General features: G+C 36.2%; 5 protein-coding genes across 6 annotated transcripts in view; 4 read left to right on the forward strand and 1 right to left on the reverse strand.

Moving 5' to 3' along the window:
* The window catches only part of LOC106868788 (UBX domain-containing protein 11), a 283,501-nt gene that overhangs the window by 172,886 nt on the left and 90,097 nt on the right, over positions 1–20,518 (reverse strand). The gene's annotated exons all lie outside the window — the stretch shown is intronic.
* Positions 1,162–7,371, forward strand: LOC149131470 (uncharacterized). The gene is made up of 2 exons (XM_089339283.1): positions 1,162–2,389; positions 6,295–7,371. The coding sequence occupies exons 1-2, from the start codon at positions 1,300–1,302 to the stop codon at positions 7,227–7,229; spliced, it is 2,025 nt and encodes a 674-aa protein (XP_089195409.1). The 5' UTR covers positions 1,162–1,299; the 3' UTR covers positions 7,230–7,371.
* On the forward strand, positions 9,214–12,277 carry LOC106884119 (uncharacterized). Its single transcript, XM_014935341.2, has 2 exons — positions 9,214–9,444; positions 11,063–12,277. The coding sequence occupies exon 2, from the start codon at positions 11,358–11,360 to the stop codon at positions 12,246–12,248; it is 891 nt and encodes a 296-aa protein (XP_014790827.2). The 5' UTR covers positions 9,214–9,444; positions 11,063–11,357; the 3' UTR covers positions 12,249–12,277.
* Positions 13,861–19,294, forward strand: LOC106884125 (uncharacterized). 2 transcript variants are annotated; one of them, XM_089339228.1, is made up of 2 exons: positions 13,861–15,043; positions 16,681–19,294. In XM_089339228.1, the coding sequence occupies exon 2, from the start codon at positions 17,050–17,052 to the stop codon at positions 18,967–18,969; it is 1,920 nt and encodes a 639-aa protein (XP_089195354.1). In that variant the 5' UTR covers positions 13,861–15,043; positions 16,681–17,049; the 3' UTR covers positions 18,970–19,294. The 2 variants fall into 2 exon arrangements, with proteins under 2 accessions (XP_089195354.1, XP_089195355.1); XM_089339229.1 differs by lacking the exon at positions 13,861–15,043 and adding an exon at positions 15,648–15,848.
* LOC106884108 (histone-lysine N-methyltransferase SETMAR-like) lies at positions 14,605–15,039 on the forward strand. The gene has a single exon (XM_014935331.2). It carries the CDS (start codon positions 14,605–14,607, stop codon positions 15,037–15,039), a length of 435 nt encoding a protein of 144 aa, XP_014790817.1.

The raw sequence follows: 20,518 nt of genomic DNA on the forward strand, positions 1-20,518 counted from the left end.
TATTAAACCTCACAAACTTGACATCATACCTGTTTTAAAATTTTACTTCAGGATGGTGACTTACGTAATTATGTTAGGATCTAATCTATGAATACATCAATAAACTTTTACCGAAACAGCTGTCATAAATTTCAAACCCCATGCCACAACTGGAACCAATCTCAGAGTCGGATTTACGGTTTAAATTGGATTTAGTACTTGCGTATCTGCAGTATCCGACCAAAACGTGATAGCTTTCTTGCTCTTCACCTTACTGTGTACTTTCTTATCGTACCTATATATATATATATATATATATATATATATATAACTACTGTATAGTTGTAGGGATAACCTCATCATTTAAAATACACTTTTCCATGCTTGCATAGGTCACACGGAAGTTGTAGATGCTGATTTTCAATAGCCAGGGCCTTTCCTGTCACTGACCTTCACCTCTTTCCAAGCAAGGTGATGTTTTCCCCATAGCTTGATAGGTTTCTTTTACAGAAGACTGGAACCAAACAACTTGTAGGACAGTGAGACAATGATGCTGATTTAGAACCCATCGTATTCCTTTGTAAATCGACAGGGATACGCACACACGTGCATGTATAGACACACACACACACGTATATATGAATGAAAGTCAATACTTTTCGTACGTGTATAAATTCGTAATTAGTCGACGCCGTGGAAACCACTAAAAAATCTTGTCTCTTGATTCGGTTAATTGGGTGATGTTCCAACATTCCAAGAAGATTGATTCACAGTTGAGGATTTCAGTTATATTTTGCCTAAATTTAAGCTAATTTGACAGCTGATAGTTTAAAACCTTTGATCTATTGGTATTCCAGTTCCCATTGTTACATAATACATTTTTTTTTATCAAATTGTTTAATGGAGTTATAAGTTTTTATAAGTTTTGCATCCTCAATATTTTATACTGTTTCTCTATTGTTTCAGAAGAAAGGATGACATTGGTGTAAAAGAAATATTACTTTGGATGCATCATCAGTACATACAAATGTTTAAAGAGGAAAAGAAGATGCCTTACACAATAGATGTAACCCTGTATGCATAAATCTATGATAGAACTACAATGAAATGAAATATCTCTTGTGAAATGAGAGTAAAAGCATAGTCACTTTACTTCACTGTTTGGAACACATACAAGAATATTCTGCATTCTGATTAAATTTGGACAAATTTACAAAGGGAATTGCTGCATCTTGTGAAATTGACAAAGTAAATAGTTGATTGATAGCAGAAATATTTTGCTTCGAAAATTGAACAAGAGTAAAGTGACAGTGAAGAGATATGGCGAACGAAGTTGAATGTAAAACAGAGTTTGAAAGAATTTATCTTCCTGATGAAATACTGACAACCAAAGAAAAAGCAGCGTACTACTGTAATATCTGTGATAATTCATTCTCTCAGGAATGTAACTTAACTACTCACAAATGTGTTCCTATCAGAGAAAAACCATATCCCTGTGATATCTGTGGTAAATCATTCTCCCAAACCAGTAACTTAACTACTCACATACGCATTCATACAGGAGAGAAACCATTTCACTGCAATGTCTGTCGTGAATCATTCTCTCAAAGAAGTCACCTCACTAAACACAAACGTATTCACACAGGAGAGAAGCCATATCACTGTAATGTCTGTGGCAAATCATTCTCTGGAAGTGGTGATTTAACCACTCACATACGTACACACACAGGGGAAAAGCCATATCATTGTGATATCTGTGGTAAGTCATTCTCTGGAGGCAGTGATTTAACACGACACAAACGAATACATACTGGGATTAAGCCTTACCACTGTGATGTCTGTGGTAAATCATTCTTGTCAAATAGCGACTTAACTACTCACAAACGTATTCATACAGGAGAGAAACCATATCACTGTGATATCTGTGGTGAGTCATTTTCTGGAAGTAGTAACTTAACTAAACACAAACATGTTCATACAGGTGAGAAGCCGTATCACTGTGATATCTGTGATAAATCATTCTCTCATAATAATGCTCTAACAACTCACAAACGCTTTCATACTGGAGAGAGACCATATCACTGTGATGTCTGTGATAAATCATTCTCTGTAAGTAGTCACCTAACAAAACACAAACGTATTCACACAGGAGAGAAACCATATCACTGTGATATCTGTGGTAAATCATTCTCTGGAAGTAGTGATTTAACTACTCACAAACGTATTCATACGGGTGAGAAACCATATCACTGTGACATCTGTGGTAAGTCATTCTCTAAAAATCATAACTTAACTACACACAAAAGCATTCATACTGGAGAGAAGCCATATCATTGCGATATCTGTGGTAAATCATTCTCTCGCAGAGATAACTTAACTAGACACAAACATATACATATTGGCAAAAAGCGATATAACTGATATCTGTGACAAGTACACCTTTCAAAGAAGCAATAGTTCATGTGTTTATTCATACAGAAAAGCAACCATCAATTTCAAGTCGATCCATATAAAAACTACTTCATATAACTGTAAATATATCCTTACAGGAAATATGATTAAACATGGTAATGAGGACCTCTCAACACTGTTTTATAAAACTGAAATTACATCCACAACAGTGAAATAATATACACTATGAAATTTTTAATAAAAGCATTGTTTCAGAATGGTCTTAACTAATTTATTCAGCATATTTTGAAAAAGTGAAAAGGCACCTTATCTGAATTTGACGTTGTTGGTAAAATAGCATGTGTGTATGCATATTTATGCATAAGAATGTCTTCTTGTTTTGACATACGAATTGTAATGAAATGAAATCATCAGTGTTGTTTGTTTGCAATCTTTCATATGGAAACATGTTCATTCTGCAGGAAAATACTACGTAGCTTAGAAACGAGGTTGATAATAGAAAAAGTATATGGCCATAGAAAATCTGCCTCTACAAACGTTGGAAAGTGGACAATATAACAATGATGCAAAGTGAAATTACTTCAAATTCTTCTATATTATTAACATATTCACCACCCTTCATTTTGCCAACCGTTTTTCAGAGTGAATTTGGCACATTTTCTAGTAGCACCAACACTAATCAGTTTGAATAATAGGATCTTAGAACCCCATACATTCTCTGCTGACCACTATACAATCTGTATTGGGCATATTTTTGTGGTACCAGCAGAAGAGAGATTATTTTGCTCACTGGTCACTCTTGAGGAAGAGTAACTTAACAGATTTCCAATGTGGTACTAGTATAGGAAGGTGGTACATTTGGCTTTTGACAGGGTGTCACGCTCTGCTAATGTAGTGGGTACTAAGAAACTAGGTGTAGATGAATGCTTGTGGGGGTTGTACAAGCTATATACAATGATGTAGCATGCTCCAGTATATGCGTAATGTTAGTGTGCATATATCACATAGTACAAATCAACGGAAAAGAAATACTGTAAGAGGAATGAGACTGTACAAGAGAGAAAGCTGTGTTAGTTTGGGTGTGTGATATGTGGTGCTGCAAAAGGCATAACTTCAATGGCATAACATATCCTAACACGAGGATAAGATTTTCAGGGGGAGAGATTATGAATGAGAAATAATGCATTAAAAGAGAACCTGTTAGAGTTTGTGTGCGGGAAACAAGCAAAAGTATAATATTAAAACAAAATATGCAAGTTCTTTCATTCAAGCATTCTTTCCCATAATCAGGGAAAGTACATTGATGATTAAATTTCAATTAAATATTACATTTGATCACTTGTTTTCTTTATTCAAAATTCGGACAGAACTTATGAGATGAACTAATATATGTATATATGTACGTACGTACGTATGTTGCATGCATACATGTGTGGGGGTGTGTGTATTGTTAAGAAAACTTGAAATTTTACAAAGCAATTTTTTTCAGAATCATAATCTTCGTATTTTTCTACGTATTTCGCAAAAAAAAAAAGAATTCTGGGAAAAGTGAAAAATAAGGAGGGGGGGGGGGGGGGGGGTTAATTGAAATTTTGAAAATGCGATTTTTTGAAAAATTGTTTTTCGAAATCGGATCCTCCATAACCCAAAACGTGAGATTCCGTAAAAAAAGATCAATATGTATTCATTTTACTGGAAGTTATGACGGAAAAATCGGATCTTGTAAATTTTCCGAAAGTCCCCCCCCCCCGGGTCGTCAGCGCACATTTTCTTTTCATATTCGTTTTCTGCATACTTGTTAACATCGCCCCAGGGTGGTTAATTTTTTTTTTTTTTTTTTGTTCCCGGTTGAGGATCTTTATATTGACCAAAATAAACGACCATTGCTTTTCTATCCGGTACCCATTTCCCAAAATACGTCGTGTTTCTTGAACGTTGCTAGACATCTTGCCACATGACCAAAACTAACCAATGAACATCCAACATTGTTTCCCCCCACTACCACCATTTATTCCTCACTGAGCCAGGAAGGGAAACACTTATCTAATACGATTCCAGTGTTGTTTTCAAGATTCTGTTGGTTTCAATGTTTTGTGAACCCAGTTCCATAGACAAGGTACATTAATCCCTTTGTCTTGACGTACACCAATAACAGTTGCACACGAAAATCTACAACATTCCTTAGAAGCCAACAACCGACGAAGACAAGCCAAGCTACTCTGCCAATTCAACATCGTTATTATTATATGAGGTATTTTTTAAAAAATGTTATTTCATTTTAATTCATCCGTTTTTTCTTCGAAAATCAATAGATAGAACAACCTACTTGTTATAGATCTGTTGAATCACGGCTAATCTGGGACTAAATAACGAGTCCCTGCATCAAATAGTAACTAATTTTGGCACTACTCAATACAGAGGTCCCGGTGCATCTACGTAACGAAATTATGCATTAGCACCAGTTTCTTTGGTAATTTTTTACAATTGCACTCACACGCGTTTTGCTAGAAAAAAAATGCGGTTTTGGTTAATGTTTACCGTGTAATAATTGTAAACATTAACCGGACGTTTTTTGTGGTTTTGTTTATGTTTGCTTAAATCCTAAGAATGTAGCAGCTTTCGGCTAAACAAAATCCACATCATCATTGCATCAAATGTTTTAATGGGGCAAAACATATTGAAAAACCATCCAGGCCTGTTAGAGTAACAAGTAAACTAGGATGGAACCAGGTATTTGTAGGATGTGCTAGAAACAACAGCTAAATCGCATATCTTTTCGTCTGAAACTTTTGAAATTCTGAACTACTGAATTGCAGATTTGGGTAATTGTTCACTTTAGTGATATTAAAAAAGTAAATAAAAATTAAGGGGGGAATAATTAGTCAACTTAATTAAATACTATAGTAAGGTAACCTAGATAATTACAATTTTCGCACAAGGCGGCGAATTGGCAAAAACGTTAGCAAGCCGGGCGAAATGCTAAGCAGTATTTCGTCTGTCTTTATGTTCTGAGTTGAAATTCCACCGTGGTCGACTTCACCTTTCGGAGTCGATAAATTAAGCACCAGTTGCGTATTGCGGTTGATCTAATCCACTGCCCCCCCACCCCACAAAAGTTTCGGGCCCTCTGTCCACAGCAGAAATGAATTATAATTTTCGTACGTGTATAAATTCGTAATTAGTCGACGCCGTGGAAACCACTAAAAAATCTTGTCTCGTCATTCGGTTAATTGGGTGATGTTCCAACATTCCAAGAAGATTGATTCACAGTTGAGGATTTCAGTTATATTTTGCCTAAATTTAAGCTAATTTGACAGCTGATAGTTTAAAACCTTTGATCTATTGGTATTCCAGTTCCCATTGTTACATAATACATTTTTTTTTTATCAAATTGTTTAATGGAGTTATAAGTTTTTATAAGTTTTGCATCCTCAATATTTTATACTGTTTCTCTATTGTTTCAGAAGAAAGGATGACATTGGTGTAAAAGAAATATTACTTTGGATGCATCATCAGTACATACAAATGTTTAAAGAGGAAAAGAAGATGCCTTACACAATAGATGTAACCCTGTATGCATAAATCTATGATAGAACTACAATGAAATGAAATATCTCTTGTGAAATGAGAGTAAAAGCATAGTCACTTTACTTCACTGTTTGGAACACATACAAGAATATTCTGCATTCTGATTAAATTTGGACAAATTTACAAAGGGAATTGCTGCATCTTGTGAAATTGACAAAGTAAATAGTTGATTGATAGCAGAAATATTTTGCTTCGAAAATTGAACAAGAGTAAAGTGACAGTGAAGAGATATTATGGAGAACGAAGTTGAATGTAAAACAGAGTTTGAAAGAATTTATCTTCCTGATGAAATACAGCCAACCAAAGAAAAAGCAACGTACTACTGTAATATCTGTGATAATTCATTCTCTCAGGAATGTAACTTAACTACTCACAAATGTGTTCCTGTCAGAGAAAAACCATATCCCTGTGATATCTGTGGTAAATCATTCTCCCAAACCAGTAACTTAACTACTCATATGCGCATTCATACAGGAGAGAAACCATTTCACTGCAATGTCTGTCGTGAATCATTCTCTCAAAGAAGTCACCTCACTAAACACAAACGTATTCACACAGGAGAGAAGCCATATCACTGTAATGTCTGTGGCAAATCATTCTCTGGAAGTGGTGATTTAACCACTCACATACGTACACACACAGGGGAAAAGCCATATCATTGTGATATCTGTGGTAAGTCATTCTCTGGAGGCAGTGATTTAACACGACACAAACGAATACATACTGGGATTAAGCCTTACCACTGTGATGTCTGTGGTAAATCATTCTTGTCAAATAGCGACTTAACTACTCACAAACGTATTCACACAGGAGAGAAACCATATCACTGTGATATCTGTGGTGAGTCATTTTCTGGAAGTAGTAACTTAACTAAACACAAACATGTTCATACAGGTGAGAAGCCGTATCACTGTGATATCTGTGATAAATCATTCTCTCATAATAATGGTCTAATAACTCACAGACGTATTCATACTGGAGAGAGACCATATCACTGTGATGTCTGTGATAAATCATTCTCTGTAAGTAGTCACCTAACAAAACACAAACGTATTCACACAGGAGAGAAACCATATCACTGTGATACCTGTGGTAAGTCATTCACTAAAAATCATAACTTAACTACACACAAAAGCATTCATACTGGAGAGAAGCCATATCATTGCGATATCTGTGGTAAATCATTCTCACGCAGAGATAACTTAATTAGACACAAACATATTCATATTGGCAAAAAGCGATATAACTGATATCTGTGACAAGTACACCTTTCAAAGAAGCAATTGTTCATGTGTTTATTCATACAGAAAAGCAACCATCAATTTCAAGTCGATCCATATAAAAACTACTTCATATAACTGTAAATATATCCTTACAGGAAATATGATTAAACATGGTAATGAGGACCTCTCAACACTGTTTTATAAAACTGAAATTACATCCACAACAGTGAAATAATATACACTATGAAATTTTTAATAAAAGCATTGTTTCAGAATGGTCTTAACTAATTTATTCAGCATATTTTGAAAAAGTGAAAAGGCACCTTATCTGAATTTGACGTTGTTGGTAAAATAGCATGTGTGTATGCATATTTATGCATAAGAATGTCTTCTTGTTTTGACATACGAATTGTAATGAAATGAAATCATCAGTGTTGTTTGTTTGCAATCTTTCATATGGAAACATGTTCATTCTGCAGGAAAATACTACGTAGCTTAGAAACGAGGTTGATAATAGAAAAAGTATATGGCCATAGAAAATCTGCCTCTACAAACGTTGGAAAGTGGACAATATAACAATGATGCAAAGTGAAATTACTTCAAATTCTTCTATATTATTAACATATTCACCACCCTTCATTTTGCCAACCGTTTTTCAGAGTGAATTTGGCACATTTTCTAGTAGCACCAACACTAATCAGTTTGAATAATAGGATCTTAGAACCCCATACATTCTCTGCTGACCACTATACAATCTGTATTGGGCATATTTTTGTGGTACCAGCAGAAGAGAGATTATTTTGCTCACTGGTCACTCTTGAGGAAGAGTGACTTAACAGATTTCCAATGTGGTACTAGTATAGGAAGGTGGTACATTTGGCTTTTGACAGGGTGTCACGCTCTGCTAATGTGGTGGGCACTAAGAAACTAGGTATAGATGAATGCTTGTGGGGGTTGTACAATGATGTAGTAAGTAAAGTGAGTCAATAATGAGTTCAGTATTGTATTTAGTGTGAAGTTAGGTATTCATCAAGGCTCAATCCTCATCTCTCTCTTATTCATCAGGCCATGACAGAGGAGTTTAAGATTAGCTGTTCATGAGAACTCCTATATGACAGGAGTCCACTTGTCTTCGGGCAAGTTAGCAATCTGGCCAGTCAGCCAGTGTTTATGTGTGTCTGTGTTGGTACCCCCACCATCGCTTGACAACCGCTGTTGCTGTATTTGCATGCCCGTAACTTACACTTTTGGCAAAACTCACCGATAGAATAAGTACTAGGCTTACAAAGAATAAATCAAGAGATCGATTTCTTCGACTAAAGGTGGTGGCTCCAACATGACCGCAGTCACTTGTCCGAAAAAAAAAACAAAAAAAAACCTGTGCCATTTTAATCCCGAGCAACATAAGGTATAACTGCTAGTATAAAATAAGCTTGTATAAGTACGTTCTATGCATTAGCTACGTTACATTAATTCTTCCCATCAGGTTATCAGACATCACTGTCATCACGTCCGTCCAATTATGGCCCTAAAGGATTTTGGCAGCTTAGAAGTATTTAGAAACCACACACACACACACACACAAAAGGACTATACGGGAAAATGGTGTAAAAGTTAATAGCAATGCGGAAAAGATGTAAATTTAATATTCTTTGTTTGAATTTCATGTGGATCAACGAAGTAATCGTTTATAAACACGCGGTTGCTAGGCAGGGAAGTATTTGTGACAATGTGAAACGAAGCGACAGCAAATAAATCGCACATTTTCTAAATTTCTGTTCATTCATTCGAATGAGCAAAAATTTTAAGTTACCTAAATGTTTTCGTTATTTCTTTATAAAATAAACGACCATTGCTTTTCTATTCGGTACTTCACTGAACTCTCATTTATTTTTATATATTTCCCATTTTGAAAATACGTCGTGTTTCTTGAACGTTGCTAGACATCTTGCCACATGACCAAAACTAACCAATGAACATCCAACATCGCCCCCGCCCCCCCCCCCCCCGTACCAGTTATACCTCAGTGAACCACGAAGGAAAGTATTTATCTAATACGTTTTTCAAGAAACTATTAGTTTCAGTGTTTTGTGAACCCAATTCCATAGACAAGATACATTAATCCCTTTGTCTTGACGTACACTAGCAACAGTTACACACGACAATCTACAACATTCCTTAACTAATAATCGGAAACCAACAACCGACGAAGACCAAGCTACTATAGTTATTATTATATGAGGTATTTTTTAAAGAATGTTATTTTATTTTAATTCATCCGTCTTTTCCTCGAAAATCAATAGATAGAACAACCTACTTGTTATAGATCTGTTGAATCACGGCTAATCTGGGTCTAAATAACGAGTCCCTGCATCAAATAGTAACTAATTTTGGCACTACCAAATACAGAGGTATGGGTGCATCTTCGTAACGATGTTTTTACAGTACACTCTCGTTAGGGTTAGGGTGTCATTAAACGTCCACACAGCGTACAAAAATCTACCAAACTAGATCACCTACCCTTTATGTCGATACGTCGGGACCTCTGCATTTAAGTAGTACCCTAATTTTCCCTTTGAATTACAATTTACTTCCTTGGTGATGTTGCGGTTAATATTTCGAAATAATTCAACGCTGCTTTTGAGTGGCATGATTTGGGCTTTGGCTGCTCTATGTGGATGTTTGATCTGCTAAAGATAGTAGCCAAGTTATAGATACCCAGCTGTTTCTTTATATTGCATATTTTTTAATAAAATTCTGCAGCGGCACCAGTTTCTTTGGTAATTTGGCATAATTTCGATATGACTCGAATTTTGTCAACAAAAGAACTCGGTAATTTTCGTGAACACGTTTTGTCTTGTCAACTGTGTTTGTTCCCCCCCCCCCCGCACATCGCTTGACAACCGATGCTGGTGTGTTTACATGCCCTTAACTTAGCGGTTCTGCGAAAGTAAACGATAGAATAAGTACTAGGCTTACAAAGAATAAGTCCTGGGGTCCATTTGCTCGACTGCGGTCAAATGGCTGAAGCAACAGAATGAAAGACGGTCCAGTATTCATGTTGACTTTTGTCTCTTCACTATCTTCCTCTTGATTTTTATTTACTTTTTTAACATCCCGAACAATTTGAAATGTCTTTATTTTAAAATCATAACCTTAAAAAAAGGCGAGTCTGACGAAAGCGACCCCTCTGATTTTTTTTGTTGTTTTTTTTGTATGTGTTCTATGCCCATGTGCATAAACACATACATACGCAAGTATGCATACATACACACATAAACATAAGTAATTCAGCTGGGGAAAAAATTTAAGACAGACTTTTCCCAAAAGATCTCCATGTGAAAGTGTCAGTGATATAGCTTCTGTGAACTTATTTCTAATGTCATTCAGTTGGCTTAGTATGTGGCAGGGATGTGCCACCTGAATAAAATAAATTGATAGCAACATTTTCCTTTTATGGCAAAATATGCATCTAATTCCATAAAATTATGAAGGTTACTCTGATTACTATGCACAAAATGCAAAGTGTTTAATTTTTTTTGTAGATTAGGTAGGCATAATTCACCCCAGCTTTTCAATCTCAGTATTTAAGCTAGACATAGTACTGATGTAATACATGTGCTGTGTGCATTCCTACAACACCATTTTCTATACGTGCTATAAAAGCAGAAGTAAATCATGCGCCTGTGTTTCACTTATTTTTTCGTGTTTTACTATATAAAGGGAGCCAACTGCCTACCCTGAGTAATTACTGATGGCCTGGGCCTGGTGTGTATTCATTGTTATTTATTGCTATGAAATTTCTGCTGTTCAATTTCTCTTGCCTACTCTTTATATCTTCCATTTTTTCTCTCTTTCAGAAAATCAGATTATGTTGGCATAAACATCGTTTTCAGAGGATAAAAGACACATAGTAAAAGAATATAGAATCTTTTCTGTTGCTGTCACAGTTTTCTATTGTTTCGAGCTGTATTCTGCTTAAAACTACTACCACACTTGTCTGTTTTCTTTGACGAGTTCCTATTTTCTGACCATTATTTTCACCTCTGCGTTTTTTTTTTGTGAAACTCATTATTGGTTGCTGTCCTGTCACTACCTCATTTTCATAATTTTGAACTGTGTGTTTTCCTGGATCTTTTCAAACTAAATAGAAGTATGGCCACAGCCAACTCTAACCTTTCAAGTCTGATGGAGAAATTGAAAACTGAGGAGGATGTGGTTTCTTATTTACAAGAAAAGGGTATTATCCCTAAAAGGAAATTATGTGCAAACAAACACTATATGAGGAAAAAGATGGTTCATGGGAAGGTTTATTGGCGATGCTCCCAAAAAGGATGCTGTGTGTGTATTTCTGTCAGAAGAGGTACATGGTTGGAAGGAAGCACTCTTCCTCTTAGGACTGTAGTGCTTTTCCTTTACTCATGGTCCAAGGAATTGACTTCAGTCCGTTTTTGTGTTGAAGAACTGGGGATGAAGCACAGCACAATTGTTGATTACAACAGCTATGTTCGTGAAATATGTGCAGAGGACTTGCTTCGCCACCCAGTTCAGATAGGTGGTCCTGGGAAGACTGTTGACTTAGACAAAATAGTCTTCTCAAGAGGTAAATGTAACCGAAGAAGTTTGCTACCTGAGCAGTGGGTATTCGGAGGAGTGTGTCGCGAGACCAAGGATGTTTTCCTTTATGCGGCATCATGTCTGAATCGCGACACACTAGAGGAATGCATACGTCAGTCAATTCTTCCAGGAACCACAATTTTCAGTGACATTTGGGAATCCTATTCTCCCATTCTTAAAATTGATGATTATGCGTTGCGTTATAGAACAGTGAACCACAGTGTGGAGTTTGTTAACTCAGAAGGTAGTACCCATATGAAACTAGTGGAAAACACAAGAATCCCTTTAAAACGAGGGAGAAAACAACGCTGTGGAACCAAAAGTTCTACCATTGACTTGTATCTCTGCGAGTTTATGTGGCGCAAGAGATATGAGAATTGTAATTTGTTTGAGAAACTCCTCGAGTGTATTTCAAGCTTTTGTTTTTGAATTTTCTCGAGTAAAATGTATTGCTTTTCTTTTTGTTTTTTAATTTAATTTTTCACAAAAGAACTTGGCAGATGTAAAGCCTTTGCACTCTTTCGCTTTTTTTTTTATTATTTCCAAAAATATTTTTGGATTCCTATGTTTTTGATGTAGGAGATTATGATTTTGCCAAAAAAAAAACACATTTTCAAAATCTATTTTCCCCTTCCCTACCCCAATTAAAAATTTTTTTTAATCAGTGTAGAAAAATACAGAGATCACACATACACACTGGGTAAAACACGGATTATGTTACTTCTTGCTATTTACATGCACAAAATTACAGCTCAACTCCAATTAAAATAAACTTTTTTTTGATTTACGTATTTAAAAATCTGATCTTCAATGTGAACTCAGAATGAACTTTTTTCAGAAATTATGTCATTTAGCTGTTATTTCTTGAATGTCGGGTTTTTCTGGTAATGATTTGATATTTTTTCGTCCATTGTTGTAGTAGAAATCTACGCATGTGTAAAACATGAAATTGTTAGCTTTTTGGAAGCAGGGAAGTGGAGCGGGGAGGGAAATTGAGTGTTTTTTAAGAGAAATTGGAATTTAATAAAAAAATTTCTTTTGCAATTTGTACCGCTGGACTGGCTCCTGTGCAGGTGGCACGTAAAAAACACCATTTTGAGCGTGGCCATTGCCAGTACCGTGTGACTGGCCCTCGTGCCGGTGGCACGTAAAAGCACCCACTACACTCTCAGAGTGGCTGGTGTTAGGAAGGGCATCCAGCTGTAGAAACTCTGCCAAATCAGATTGGAGCCTGGTGCAGCCATCCGGTTCACCAGTCTTCAGTCAAATCATCCAACCCATGCTAGCATGGAAAGCGGACGTTAAACGATGATGATGATGATGATTGTAGCTGTCTCTGTCCTGTCTTACAGCATTCACAGGACATTGAGCAACAGTCGTGGTGTTGGCATTTTGATATCCAGTGCAAATCATGATATAGGTAACTCTTTTCCAATATTCAGATGGTTTCTAGTCCTACATCTCAGCTACAACTCCTTATCCTTATGCTCTCCAACACTGTTGACTGTTCACCAATATGTCAGGCTGTTGTTGAAAAAGGGAAGACATAAAAACTTGTCAAATTAAGAACTCCTCAACAGTCAACGGCCATCCAACAAAATATCTGAAAATATGCATGTATCTTTTTTTCTTATATGTATATATATATATATATATATATATATGTATATCTTTCCATTTATATATAATTTATATTTAAATCTTTATATTTTTCAATTGCATATTTTTTTACTTTTTTATATTTATATATATTTCTTATTCACACGTTGTACCTTTTTATATGTATATGTATATTTTCACTTTTTATATACATATTTATATTTAAATCTTACTGTATATCTATGCACTGACCATGTCCATGACAAAAATCACAGTCTACAGCATACATGTGATCACAAAAACACAAAGTTCACAACATGCAAAGTAAACCCAATTGTGTCATTTGGCACATTGCCTCATGAAGGTCATTGTAGCTCTCACTGTGCACGCAACCGTATGCTGCTATCTTGTATATATACTGAGATACCTGGCACCTTCCTGTACTCAAGAAGACTTGTCCTATACAGCAGAAGTGTTAAGGTGAGGAGGATTGGCCTACAAGGGTCCTGTACCAGTGCCACGTAATGGCACTCATGCGGTATCATGTTAAAAGCACCCAGCACAGACTGTAAACCAAGCCAGGTCAGACTGGAAACTGGTGCAGCTCTCTAGCTTACCAGCTCCAGTCAAACCATCCAACCTATGCCAGCATGGAAACGTTAAAGGATGATATATATATATATTGTATATATATATATATCTTTTACCTTTATTTGTTTCAGTCATTTGATTCAATTGCAGTGCTTATGTTTTTAAAGCCTGGTACTTTATTCTATCTGTCTCTTTTGGTGAACCACTAAGTTACAGGGACGTAAAGACACCAACACCCATTGTCAAGTGGTGGTGGGGACATACCCAAATGCAAAGACACAGCTACATGCATATACGACAGGCTGCTTTCAGTTTCCATCTACTAAGTACACTCACAGGGCTTTGGTAGGCCCAAGATGCCATGCAGTGGGGATGAACCTTAAAACACGTGGTTAGGAAGCAAGCTTTCTACTACACAGTCACGCCTGTGCGTATACACATACACGAGGGTGTTCAGAAAGTAATTGTTTTTGTTTTTTTGACCACTATGAAGTATGTATCAACCAATCACGACACAGTTAAGGTCGAATGGGAGGGAAATGCCTAGAAATGGTATATCGTCTCTTCTATCATAGCTATTTCAGTAATTAATCCCATGGATGATAAGAAATTTCTCAAACAACATATTCGTCATTGCTTACTGTATGAGTTTCGAAAGAACAGTACCACTATAGAAGCAATGAAAAACATTTGTGAAGTGTATCCGGATGCAGTGAAAGCTCGTACATGTCGACTGTGGTTTAAAAGGTTTAAAGATGGTGATTATGACATATCCGACAAGCCTCGCTCTGGAAGACCATCCGCTCTGAATGACGAATTTTTGAATGAGACTATCGAATCGGATCCGCGTCAAAGCACCAGAAATTTGGCGCAAAAATTTAATGTGTCACGTTCAACTGTCCACGAACATCTCAAGCAAATTGGCAAAACATGCAAAGAAGGAATTTGGGTTCCACATGATCTCATGCTTGAGAACCGAACACAATGTTTCATCGTCTGCAGCAAACCCAAGGAAGGGAAAGACAGTTAGGATGGTAAGTTCTTCTACATCCTCCGTACTCACTCGTCTCAGCACCTACAAATTTCCATCGTTCCGATTATTAGAACATTTTATAAGAGGTAGATCCCATTCAGAAACAGAGTCAATTGAAGACTTCAGATTTTTTTTTTTTTTTTTTTCAGGATAAGAAATAGGGTTCTTTGAACCTGGCCTAAAAAAGTTACACACATACACACACACGTGCACACAACATAATGTAAACTTTCAGAAATGTTTGCCTTTCATCGTGTTGCTATAAATACTAACAAAGTTTCATGGTTCTTTCGTTCTTTCTACCTGCCCACTGTTTTCAACGTTCTCTACAAATGCAGTTATCTTTTGTTTTCCATCTCCGTTGAACTTGTTCTTTGTGAAAACAATAATACGTAATATTTATTTTAGTGTTAATGAAGCATTTTGTTATTGGAGTCGTTCTCCTTGACTATAGCAAATGTATATTAAATCTATGTATCTATCTATCATATATACAAAATATACACACATATAAACAAACAAGGAGTAATGTGCGAGATTCCAATTTGCACAAACGTGTTGTATCGAAAGTGCGGCTTAAGATATGACATCAGCTTCGTCGCTTTATTCTGAGATTATGAATTGTTGATTAAAGGCTGGAAAGGTTACAAAGTTAAAAATCATTACATCAGGGGGCGGGGAAGGAGATATTTCTCGTATTTCTGATTTCTCTCTACAAGATCATACTTCCAAACCGAAATTTTTACGTTTTATTTTTGAAAATCCAGGATTAACTGTTACAAATCGAAAGTAAATTACAGTGTTTGGTAATTGAAATCCTTTTAATGTTGCTAGTCTCGCGTCTATATTAATTTTATTCTCACTGGTCTGAATTCAGCGATTTAACAAATATAAACAATTACATGCTTATTTGAAGTATCCTAATAATCTTTATACGTGTATATAGTCTATTATTTAATTATGTTATTCTTGATGAAGGATAGATCTTTGTTTTTGTTACTTTAGCTAGAACAGATTTTGCAGGAATTATTAGTAACAATTACCAATTTTTTTTACAAATCTCTAATATTTGGTAACTGCCCATCAGCGGGCTTCCCTTTTTGTTTTCTCTTCAAATAGCTTACGATATCAATAAAACTATGAACAGGAATCTTTCTCTTAGAATTTTCAAATGTTGAAAGTTGAACTCCCCCCAAAAATATCAGTGTCATCACATCCTTCTTTAATAAAATTGGTTTTCTGAGGAGATGCTCTCTTTGTTGATCACCTTTAGAAACAATGTCTCTAACCTTGAATATACCTGATAGCTAACCTGATTATTGTAATATCTATAGCTGGACCTTTTTATTTATTTTGTATCTGCTAAGTTCTCCATGTGTGTAACAGTTTATATCCATAAACTAAACATGTAGATAATATAAAACTCGTACATGGACCACTATATACACAAAGTATGTTGATAACTATTCATAAACTAAATACTTGGACTGTTATGCAGAGAAAGTATGTAGATAACTATATACACACACTAAATATGTAGGCTATATACACATATACTTAGGCCAATCTATGCACAAAATATGTAGAATGTACTATATACACAGACAAGTATCTTATACTGTTTCTTTTTTATTTCAGAAATATCAGATGACATTGGCCCACAAAAATATTTTACTTCAGCTCCATCAACAATATTTATCTTTTCAAGACTAAAGGATAATGTTCCAGAGAACAGATATAACCCTGCTTATGCAAATCCATGATGGAATTTATTGGAAAATGAAATATTTCCTGTGAACTGGGAAAAATGGCAAAACTTTTCTGCTTCATTGATTGGAATAAATTAAGACAAATTTACAAAAGAGTTGACAACGATTCCAGATATTGACAAAAGTAACCGGTGATGGAAATATAACAGTAGAAATATTTTGTCAAGAGAAATTTAAAAAGCTAAAACTAGAAAAAAAATATCTGTATTGTAGTGAAAGAGAAGCAATATTATGAAGAATGAGTTGTGAGGTGACAGTTGCAAAAGATCTGAAATATATTGATTTTTCTGATGAGATGTTGAAAGAGACAGATAAAACATTGTATCGATGTAATATCTGTCAAATATCTTTTAATCAAAAAGATAGTCTAATCACTCACAAATGCATTCATACTGAAGAGAAACCGTATCATTGTGATATCTGTGGGAAATCATTTTCTGAATGTACTCCCTTAAGTCAGCATAAATGTATACATACAGGAGAGAAACCATACCATTGTGATATTTGTAGCAAATCATTCTCCCAGATTGGTAATTTAACTACTCACAAACGTATTCATACAGGAGAGAAACCATATCACTGTAATATCTGTGGTGACGCATTCTCTCAAAAATGTCATTTGTCCAGACACAAACGCATTCATACAGGAGAGAAACCTTATCACTGTGACATCTGTGGTAAATCATTCTCTGAAAATAGTGTGTTAACAAAACACAAACGTATTCATACAGGAGAGAAACCATATCGGTGTGATATATGTGGAAAATCTTTCTCGATAACTGGTAACTTATCTAAACATAAGCGTGTTCATACTGGTGAGAGGCCGTATCTCTGTGATATCTGTGGGGATTCATTCTCTCAAACATGTCACTTGACTAAACACAAACTTGTTCACACAAGTCAAAAATCATATCTTCATGATACCTGTGGTAAACCATTCTCCCAAAGTAGTGAGTTGTCTAGACACAAACGCATTCACATTGTGGAGAAACCATATCACTGTGATATTTGTGGTAAATCATTTTCTGCAAACAGTTACTTGGCTATTCACAACCGTACGCATACTGGGGAGAAGCCATATTGCTGTGATATCTGTGGCAAATCATTCTCTAATGGTAGTATCTTAACAAAACACAAATGCGTTCATACAGGTGAGAGGCCATATCACTGTGATATTTGTGGTAAATCATTCTCTCAAAGAATCCACTTAACTTTACATAAAAGTATTCATACAGGTGAGAAGCCATATTCATGTGATGTCTGTGGTAAATCATTCTCTTCGAATGCTAAATTAACTACACACAAATTAATTCATACAGGAGAGAAACTATTTCACTGTCATATCTGTGGTAAATCATTCTCTTCCAATGGTAAATTGACTATACACATACGAATCCATACCGGGGAGAAGCCATATTGCTGTGATATCTGTGGCAAATCCTTCTCTCAGAGTGGTGACTTAACTTCTCACAAAAGCATCCATCCAGGAAAGAAACCTTATCCCTGTGATATTTGTGGTAAATCATACTTTCAAAATTGTGACTTAACTAAGCACAAACGCACTCATGCAGGAGAGAAGCCATATCACTGTGATATCTGTGGTAAATCATTCTCTAGAAATACTTCCTTGACTGATCACAAACGTATTCATACAGGAGAGAAACCATATCACTGTGATATCTGTGGGAAATCTTTCTCTCAAAAAAGTCACTTAAGAAGCCACAAACGTATTCATACAGGGGAGAAGCCATATCATTGTGACGTCTGTGATAAATCATTCTCTCAAAGCAGTGATTTAACTATTCACAAACGTATTCATACAGGAGAGAAACCCTATCAGTGTGGAATCTGTGGTGAATCATTCCCAAGAAATAATTATTTAACGAGGCACATAAACATTCATACAGGAGAGAAACCGTATCACTGTGATGTCTGTGATAAATCATTTTCTCAAAGTGGTGCCTTAATTGCTCACAAACGTATTCACACTGGTGAGAAGCCGTATCACTGTGATATTTGTGGTAAATCATTTTCTCAAAAACATGGCTTATCTTATCACAAACATACTCATACAGGAGAGAAACCATATCACTGTGATATCTGTGGTAAATCGTTTTCTGGAAGTGGTATCTTAAAGAAGCACAAACATATTCACTGACCTACCACAGTTGTTATATTTGCAACATATTTTTTTTTATTCTAGTCACTCAACTAGACACAGTTATATTCATACATGGAAAAAGCTTTATATATGATAATTCATTCTTTCAAAAAAGCTACTTAAATTCATGCTTGTCTCTCTATCATGCTTTAGCCCTCAACACATACAAGTACTGGGGCTGGTTTATTTTAACTACATTTCTGAAGGCAGTGTTGCAGCATGGCTGCAGTCCAATGACTGAATTGAGTAGGAGAGAGAAAAGAGAATTGTTAATGCTACTCATACTATACAAAATATGAAATAAAATAGTTTATCATAATGCGATATTCCTATGATCTCTTATATAAATTATTCAACTAATATGTTTGTTCATTTTCATGTCTATTTTTCCATGCTAACTTAAGTCTGACAAATATATCATTGAGATATTGTTTTACAGATAGCTGGCCTCCTCCTTGTTTTGCATCGAATGAATCTCCTGTTCTGCATTTCTTCGAAGATATAAAGACAGCAGATGCTGTGCTGACAGTGAAAGTGTCATCACTTCTGGCAGCTGAGCAGTTTACAGGGAGCAACGAAATAAACAGATGCTCACACACTTTCAATGTGTGTTTCTGTGTGTATGTATGGCTAATGTAAACACGTGTGTGTGTGTGTATTTATAAATATATGTAAAACCATAAAGTTAGGCCCAGGAAGACCTGGGCTGAGGTGGTGAGGCAAGACCTTCGTACATTGGGCCTCACCGAGGCGATGACTACGGACCGAGACCTTTGGAAATGGGCTGTGCGTGAGAAGACCCGGCAAGCCAAGTAAGATCGTTGCCAGTGCCCCTGGACTGGTTCTTGTGCGGGTGGCACATGAGATGCACCATTTTGAGCGTGGCCGTTGCCAGTACCGCCTGACTGGCTCCTGTAGGATTTTCGAGCGAGATCGTTGCCAGTGCCCCTGGACTGGCTTGTGCGGGTGGCACATAAAAGACACCATTTCGAGCGTGGCCGTTTTCGTGCGGGTGACACGTAAAAGCACCCACTACACTCTCTGAGTGGTTGGCGTTAGGAAGGGCATCCAGCTGTAGAAACTCTGCCAAATCAGACTGGAGCCTGGTGTTGCCATCCGGTTTCACCAGTCCTCAGTCAAATCGTCCAACCCATGCTAGCATGGAAAGCGGACGTTAAACGATGATGATGATGATGATGATGTATGACAAGTGAATATATATTTATTTAACCATGTGACTTCTATAGGATTACAGCTGTTTCACGATCTTCTTCACGTATTTTTACTACATGATGAGGGTTGTGAACTGACTGTCACATTGTACCTATGAAAATATTCTTTTGGTTTTTCCTTACTAAATCCACCAACAATCCTTTAGTCAGTCGGAGGTTATAACAGACACATGTCCAAGGTGCTGTGTAGTGGAACTGAACATTGGTGAGGTACTGTGGGACGGCTAAACCCGATATGATCCAGGCCTCCCATTTGTCTATAGCCATGCTGGAGCACCACCTTTAGTCAAGCAGATTAACTCCAGGACTTATTC

The sequence above is a fragment of the Octopus bimaculoides genome, chromosome 21 (assembly GCF_046866305.1).
Source record: "Octopus bimaculoides isolate indiv1 chromosome 21, ASM4686630v1, whole genome shotgun sequence".
Classification (NCBI taxonomy): domain Eukaryota; kingdom Metazoa; phylum Mollusca; class Cephalopoda; order Octopoda; family Octopodidae; genus Octopus; species Octopus bimaculoides.